This window comes from Colletes latitarsis, chromosome 13 (genome assembly GCF_051014445.1).
Source record: "Colletes latitarsis isolate SP2378_abdomen chromosome 13, iyColLati1, whole genome shotgun sequence".
NCBI lineage: Eukaryota > Metazoa > Arthropoda > Insecta > Hymenoptera > Colletidae > Colletes > Colletes latitarsis.
This window is the reverse complement of record NC_135146.1, coordinates 12,677,483-12,686,125: the sequence shown is the minus strand read 5'-3', so window position 1 is coordinate 12,686,125 and position 8,643 is coordinate 12,677,483. Positions and strand designations below refer to the sequence as shown.

Genomic DNA, 8,643 nt, shown 5'->3' with positions numbered 1-8,643 from the left:
TTCAAGATACGTAGGATTTCACGTAAAAAATCTAGAATTAATCAGGATTAAAGTTGTGCATCTAAATCTGATGCAAATTGAATGGAAACTGAAGCAAGGAAATTTGTGGAATTTTTCAGGTATTTTATGTTTATCAAATATGGACAGAGGATCAGAGAAAAGTTGAAATTTTATCAAGTTTCAGGATACATAAGATTCCACGTAAAAAATCTCGGATTAATCAGGATTAAAGTGTGTCTAATTCCGGTGCAAATTGAGTGCAAATTGAACACAAACTGAAGGAAATTTGTGGAATTTTTCAGGTATTTTATGTTTATTTATGGACAGAGGATTAGACGAAAGTTGAAATTTTATCAAGATTCAAGATACGTAGAATTTCACATAAAAAATCTCGAATTAATCAGGATTAAAGTTGTGCATCTAATTCTGATGCAAATTGAATGGAAAGTGAAGGAAGGAAATTTGTGGAATTTTTCAGGTATTTTATGTTTCTCAAATATGAACAAAGGATTAGAGGATTAGAGGAAAGTTGAAATTTTATCGTCAAGTTTCAGGATACGTAGAATTTCACGTAAAAAATCTCGAATTAATCAGGATTAAAGTGTGTCTAATTCTGGTGCAAATTGAATGGAAACTGAAGCAAGGAAATTTGTGGAATTTTTCTTTGGCGAATCTACTTTCAGGTATTTTGTTTATCAAATATGGACAGTTCGATAGATTAGAGGAAAGTTGAAATTTTACACAGTATACGCGGCCTTTTTATTATTGTAGAAATCTTCCAGCAGATTTGGCGAGCTAAAAGCGCAACGCTTGATCGATTTTCGATAGAAGCTTCCGTCAGAAGAAAGGACAAAGGTAATATCAACTGCTATTGCGTTCTGCAGTTGATAAAACTGTGATGATAGGAACATTTCCACGTCCATATGTTTCCCATTAGATAGTCTCTGTTCGATATTATCGAGTAATTTTCACAATAGCGTACATATTACTTGCAAGGAATTACATTGTTTATACGAAACATTATACGATTTTAGATGGTTAAAAATATGCTTGATTCCCGTCGAGAAACGTTTCCGGACATCACAGTAAACCGCTCTATACTCTCCAAGAGAAAAAACTAAGCTTTAAGAATCGATAGAATAGAAAAACCACATAACTTACGCGTTATCTAAAAATTCTAAAAATATTTCCAACGAAATACTTAGACTGGCGTTCGATCTAATTATGTAAAGTCTATTAAGGTGATACCGTTTTGTACGATCGATATAAGATACAGCGATGGAAGCAACAACTATTCTACTGTGCAACGGTATTAATGAACGCTGAAGGCGAAGCGTTATATGATATGAAACAATAAACTAACGCAATTGACCGCTTTTCATGAGCAGAATTGCATTTGATCTATGTTCAATGAATAATTAATTCCAATCCGAGAACGTAAGAACGACTGACGGAAAGTGACCGTCGATACGAGCTGGTTATAAGTTCGAATCTCCTTTACTGTGACATTCTTGGAATACTGCCGCTGAACAACTATTACTGTCGATTATCTGCACGTGGTATAATACTTTCGAATAACAATCGTTTCACGGTTCCATTAAACTCCACAGTTCCACGTTTCATCCGAGTTTTAAGCGTAGATTCTACAAGAAAAAAAGATAGAATCTTCGAGCGTTGGAGGAAATAATTCGTTGCAAACGATCTCAAAAAATAAAATACGCGTCTGAACGAAGATGGCTTCGGTATCGTTGCGTAAGTATTTATACACGCGAATATTTAAATGTACGACGGGTAACGATTGTATAACGATCACTGAACCAATTTATGAGCCTGAAGAACGACGATCTGATGGAATATCAAACCGAAAACGAGTTATCGGTGACAGGAAAATATTACTTAACGTGCAGAGACGTGGACAATGCAATTCAGCTTAAACGATTACGCGTGATAAATCGTAATAGTCGATTTGCCCCCTCGACGGAATAAATACACGATTCCTTGTAATAGATATTGTTCAAGTGCGTTAAGATGTTATCGTAACCACGTAACGATTATCGTATTAACAGAGAAAATGTCTTATCTTTTAGCGATAAAGCTTTGCCCTAGGACAGTAATCATAATCAGGTGTAGCAGTACGATTTTTAAACCTGGCTATCTCGTTTGTCGAAGTCTCGATCGTTCGAAGAAATCCGACGATTCTTTACTGAATCTGGAAAATATACGAAGTCACGCGAAAATGAGAACCACAGTGGGAGCTGGATCCAATCGCGTTTTTACACGAAACGCTAGTTAAATTTAGAAGCTTCTATGAATAGAATTCTAAAGCAGATCTTAGCAGCTTCTTCAAGTTTACTGATAAATGAGTCAATCAAATACTGATTCGTTTCATCGATCATTCCTGGTTTAAAAAAATATCAATCTCCCTCTGTTTAGGAAAAAAACGATATCTTTGGTACGAAGAGAAATGCTTCACGTTTCTCTATAATATACAATTGAGGAATTTTTTGAGTTTGACCAGATTCAGAATGATTGAGAAATGGACCCCCACTTTGATCTTACCAGGTATTACGGGACACCTTGTATAGATACGGGCGCACGCATGACACACGGAAAAGTGTGCCTATCGATAGAACTCTGCTTGTATACCCTTCTCTTTTCAGCTGCAATTTCGATCGTAAAGTTCCGTTCGTAAAGGGGACAAAGTTGAACGAAAGTGGAAACCACAGTACGTAGTTGACTGATATTACCACAGACCATAGATCTGTCCTCTCTGTCGCACATTCGACGATCAAACGATCGACCAACATCTTGACCAAACCGCCAAATCGAATCGATACGTATCTCTATGCTTGCAATGACCCTGTGTGCGACCGCACGATATTTCAGATAATAATTAAATACTCGGTGTCGATTACCCGCGACGATTATGCCAACGAGCTATTCGTAGAAAGTTTCGTAATATCGCGACACAATGTTCTGTGTTTGCTCTGTACGTCCCTGTATCGTCGTAAAATCGTAAAATCGATCCCCGTCACGCGATCGACGCGCGTGCAATCATTCTGTATTGGTGTTTCCTTAACCCCTTAACGTTCATGCTCGAGTTGAACTGCTTTGAAAAACGATATTTGTTTAATCGAATAGTTTAAGGAATGATAATATTCGTTAAATCGCATTTTTAGAAGCAAATCCAATAAAGAGAACTGATCATTCTTGGTTGACCCGAAAAAATATGAGCGTTAAGGGGTTAATGGTCATAATTAAACGCGTCTTTCGGGAATATTCGCTGTTGCTGCGTTTCGATATCTATTATTCGACGAAATATGCATATTTCGTTCTCACGGTACGCGTTCGTTATTTCATTTCTGTTTGTTCTTTCGCGCGATCAGGATTGTCCGTATGTTTACATTCCGTACTAAAAGTGCAGCTCTATATAAAAGATAACGTTGCTCCTTTCGCGTACAGCAACTTAAGGCGATATATGAATTACTCTTACAATGTATCTATGTACGAACGCCGGTGGTCCTCTATTAAAAACATTCCAAAAATGAATCATTTGCTCGTACCCCCGCCGCCCAATTTCATAAATACTCTTTTGTCCCCCGTCCCACACGCATACACACACACTCTGTCTCTCCCTCCCTCCCATTCGCTCTGGTTTGTTCTCCCTTTCTGTTTCTCCGCTCATCTCATTCACGCTAGGTACAATAATTCAACAACGAGCATCTGTAGCCGGTATATAACGAGTATTTTTTGTTATAAGATTCACAATATACTATAATAAAGGTCACTCTCTCTCTCTCTTTTCCCCTGTCTCGCTCTCTCCCCTCCGATGTTGTCCAAAGCGGGCAATCCGATGAAAAAACGAGTCGTGTATAAATATTACTCCAACGGAATAATCAACGACTAAGCGATATGAATATGGATCGTATCGTGACGAAATTTTCTCAACGACGAAGAGGAATTCTTTGTAGACAAATAGACAACAATGCACGACATGACAATTGATTGTTGGTGAATTATGACTACTCCAAGTCTTGTAAACGTGTGTGCTAAAAAGAGGCAGGACGATGAAGTAGAGGGGCGTGGTGTAAAGGGGGCTCCGGGGAACATTCATAAAGACAGTGACGCTATTATGTACAAAATATAATTCCGGCTAGGTGACGTTTCCGATATTAATTAACAAATATCGAGAGTGAACTTTACACACGCCTCCTCCGTAAACCGGACAGTAAAGCCACCTTTAGGGTACACACGCATGTACGTATATGTATGTATACATGTATATTCATCGACTGGGGGGGGAAAAAAAAACGATTATCTCATGTAAAAAGTAGCGAATGGCGATGGCGTGTATACAGGTTCGGCCACCTCTGGGAACAATTTTAATGGTGGATTCTAGGGGCCAAAATATGACGAAAATCAAGAATACCAATTTGTTGATTGAGGCTTTGTTAAAAAGTTATTAACGTTTAAAGTTTCATCCGTATTCAATTTTTTTCTCGAAAATGCGCAAGAATTCGGGGGTAGGTCTAATCACCAAAAGTGATTGTAATTGACCCCCGCAACTGACAATAATTTTTCCAAAACGATTTGAAATTTTTTTTTTCTAGAAAAAAATGAAAATTCTCGAATTTTTTTCTGGAAAATGAGTAGGATTTCGGGGGTAGGTATAATCACCAAAAATTATTGTAATTGACCCCTGTAACTGAAAATAATTTTTCCAAAACGATTTGAAATTTTTTTTTTTTCTAGAAAAAAGTGAAAATTCTCGAATTTTTTTCTCGAAAATGCGCAAGAATTCGGGGGTAGGTCTATTCACCAAAAATTATTGTAATTGACCCCTGTAGCCAAAAATAATTTTTTTATAATGATTTGAAATTTTTTAATTTCGTCAAAAATTTCACACCTTTTCGAATTTTTTTCTCGAAAATGCGCAAGAATTCGGGGGTATGTCTATTCACCAAAAATTATTGTAATTGACCCCTGTAGCCAAAAATAATTTTTTTATAATGATTTGAAATTTTTTAATTTCGTCAAAAATTTCACACCTTTTCGAATTTTTTTCTCGAAAATGCGCAAGAATTCGGGGGTATGTCTATTCACCAAAAATTATTGTAATTGACCCCTGTAGCCAAAAATAATTTTTTTATAATGATTTGAAATCTTTTAATTTCGTCAAAAATTTCACACCTTCTCGAATTTTTTTCTAGAAAGTGGGTAGGATTTCGAGGGTATGTGTAATGACCAAAAATTATTGTAATTGACTCCTCTAGCCAAAAATAATTTTTTTATAATGATTTGAAATTTTTTAATTTCGTCATACTTTCACACCTTTTTGAATATTTTTCTCGAAAATGCGCAAGAATTCGGGGGTATGTCTATTCACCAAAAATTATTGTAATTGACCCCTCTAGCCAAAAATAATTTTTTTATAATGATTTGAAATTTTTTAATTTCGTCAAAAATTTCACACCTTCTCGAATTTTTTTCTAGAAAGTGGGTAGGATTTCGAGGGTATGTGTAATGACCAAAAATTATTGTAATTGACTCCTCTAGCCAAAAATAATTTTTTTATAATGATTTGAAATTTTTTAATTTCGTCAAAAATTTCACATCTTCTCGAATTTTTTTCTAGAAAATGCGCAAGAATTCGGGGGTAGGTCTATTCACCAAAAATTATTGTAATTGACCCCCGCACCCGAAAATAATTTTTCCAAAACGATTTGAAATTTTTTTTTTTTCTAGAAAAAAGTGAAAATTCTCGAATTTTTTTCTAGAAAATGGGTAGGATTTTGAGGGTATGTCTAATGACCAAAAATGATTGTAATTGACCCCCACAGCTACCAATAATTTTTCCAGAATGATTTGAAATCTTTTTTCTCCTCGAAAACACACCTAATTAGATTTTCTATAAGGAATTTTTGTCTCAAAAGTGCGTGAGATTTCGGTGGTATGTGTAATGACCAAAAATGATTGTAATTAACCCCCGCAACCGAAAATAATTTTTCCAAAACGATTTGAAATTTTTCTTTTTCTAGAAATAAATGAAAATTCTCGAATTTTTTTCTAGAAAATGAATAGGATTTCGAGGGTATGTCTATTCACCAAAAATGATCGTAATCGACCCTTGCAACCGAAAATAATTTTTCCAGAACGATTCGAAATTTTTGAATTTAATTGTCAATAACTTTTTAACGAAGCCTCCATCAACAAATTAATATTCTTGATTTTCGTCTTATTTTGGCCTCCAGAATCCCCCGATTAAAATTTTTCCCAAGGATGGCCGAACACCCTGTATAATTTCCGTGTACGCAACAACCGAAATGTAGTTTCTCATTAATATATATATTATACTTGTTTGTCCCTTTCGCTGTCTCATTTTGTTGCTTTCTATACGCTCGACAACGTCGTTCAACTATCGTTTCGTGATTCCGTATAGTCGTTAAGTTCGGACAGAAAATAACAAAGCGCGAAATCTGCCATGTGCTATATGCCATCTCTGTTGCACTTCACCCCCACCCGTCCCACCGAAATCTTTAATCATTTTCGCCTAAGTTCGCCTCCGAGCTTCCTCGTACACGCACGCAATCATACACTCGCGCTCACTCGTACCCGTATTCTTTCTCTCTTTCCCGTTTCCATGCAATCTTCCCTTGCACTTTCCCTCCTGCCCCCCCTCTCTCTCTCTCTCTCTATCAATATTCCATCTTACTTCATCATCTATCTCTTTCTCTCGCCCAAAAGGCGACCAACGAGCGACGAACCATCGCGTATGAATAAATACGCGACACGTGTATCCATCTTCTATCCATAAAAGAATTCAGAATTCAGCGAACTCCTTGGCGCACTTCTCCGTCAGCGAAATCCTGAGCGTCTCCTCCTCGTAGTCGTCGAAGTTGCTCGTGTCCCCGGGCCCTTTGCACTTAGGTATGAACGGCGCCTCTATTTTCTTTTGGAAGACTGCTATCCAATCGGTACTGGCGAACCACTTGTGGCCCTTGATGTCGTTCACGCCGGCCTTCAGGTTCCCGTACCTTTTCGTGAGATCGACTTGCAGCAAGTTACGTAGCAAGTCTTTCAAGTCGGAACCGAAATGCGAGGGGAACCGCGTCTTCCCGGCGACGATCTTCTCGTAGATCAGGATCGGCTGATCGGCGAAGAAGGGTGGATAACCGGCGGCCATCTCGTAAACAAGCACGCCGAGCGCCCACCAATCCACCGCCTTGTTGTAACCTTTGCTCAGGATTATCTCGGGCGCTAGGTATTCCGGGGTGCCGCACAGGGTCCATGTTCTGCCCTGTACCTTTTTGGCGAAACCGAAATCCGTGACTTTCAGGTAGCCCTGAGAATCGATCAGCAGATTCTCCGGCTTCAGGTCCCTGTAGATCAAATTTAGATAATGAAGGTACTCGAACGCTAGCACGATTTGCGCCGCGTAAAACCGCGAATGTGGTTCCGAGAAACGGCCGACCTTCCGCAGATGGCTGAACATCTCGCCACCCGGCACATATTCCAGGACCATGTACAGATACGAGTTATCCTTGAAATGGAACCGCAGGGACACCAGGAACGGGAAACTGATCGCTTGCAGTATCCTCTTTTCGTTCAGCGTGTGCTCGACTTGCTTGAGCTTGACGACCTTCTGCTTGTCGAGTATCTTCATGGCGTAATACTCTTTGCTCGGTTTGTGTTGCACTATCATAACACGGCCGAACGAGCCGGTACCGAGTGTCTTGATGCGCTCGAAGTCATCGAGAGCGGCGGTGTTCGTCGGGTTCTTCTGCCACTTGTCCTCGAACTCCTTCTTTGCCTTGTCGAGGAACTCCTTGACGCTCTCGGCAGCGTCAACCTTTTTGTTCGAGGACGTGGCATTGTTGCCCATCTTAGCAGCCGCGCTGATACCCGAGCCGGCCAGGGCTCTACGCAGCTCCAAAGGTGCCCGAAGACAGCGTCTTCGTCTTGGTCGATCCTCTCCCGCAGCCGAGCCTACCAAGGCTCCGCCAAACCCTGGCCCCTTCGAAAATTTTGCTATCTTCTACCGTACTTTTACCCGGTACCGCCTGCACCGTGTTCGCGTCGAAACCTGTCGGTACGCTGCTGACCCTAACCAGAGACCCACACACCTCGAAAAGGCCACTCACACTTACGCGAACCGCACGGTGAAATGCACTTGTACCGACGAAGGACTATCCCTCTCGTTTTTTACTCGTTCTCGGTTCGAATCGCAATAGGAGCCGACTCCTAGCACTCGATTCGAATTTCCCTGGTCCCTTGATCGCACGACGAAGCGAGACCGAGCGATTTCGCGCGGAAAAATGGGTCAGCATTAATCCTCGTCCGTACCTAGCGCCATCTTTCCTGTCAATTGTACTAGCCCGATGTTGCTGTCGTTCTCTACAGCCGTCTCGATCTATCCCTTACTCCCCCTTTCTTTTTACTCCTCTCTTGATTCGCGTACGTCTGCAACGACTACCATCGACGTGCCTGGCTCGCTTGGTTCGGCGAATCAAAACACTACACACTGGTTGATTCACGGCTGAACGTACCAAGCGGCAGAGTCGGTGATTGTTCGTACGAGGGTCGAACGAATCGAGAGAACGACGTTGATTTTGTTCGTTCCCAACCCTCGAACGCTTACGAAAC

The 8,643-nt window shown here is 40.0% G+C and overlaps 1 protein-coding gene across 1 annotated transcript; it reads right to left on the bottom strand.

The window, feature by feature from the left end:
* Window positions 1-6,281: 6,281 nt before the first annotated feature.
* Window positions 6,282-8,105, bottom strand: Pka-c1 (Protein kinase, cAMP-dependent, catalytic subunit 1). The gene has a single exon (XM_076780531.1). The coding sequence runs from the start codon at window positions 7,880-7,882 to the stop codon at window positions 6,821-6,823; it is 1,062 nt and encodes a 353-aa protein (XP_076636646.1). The 5' UTR covers window positions 7,883-8,105; the 3' UTR covers window positions 6,282-6,820.
* Between the last annotated feature and the right edge of the window lie 538 nt (window positions 8,106-8,643).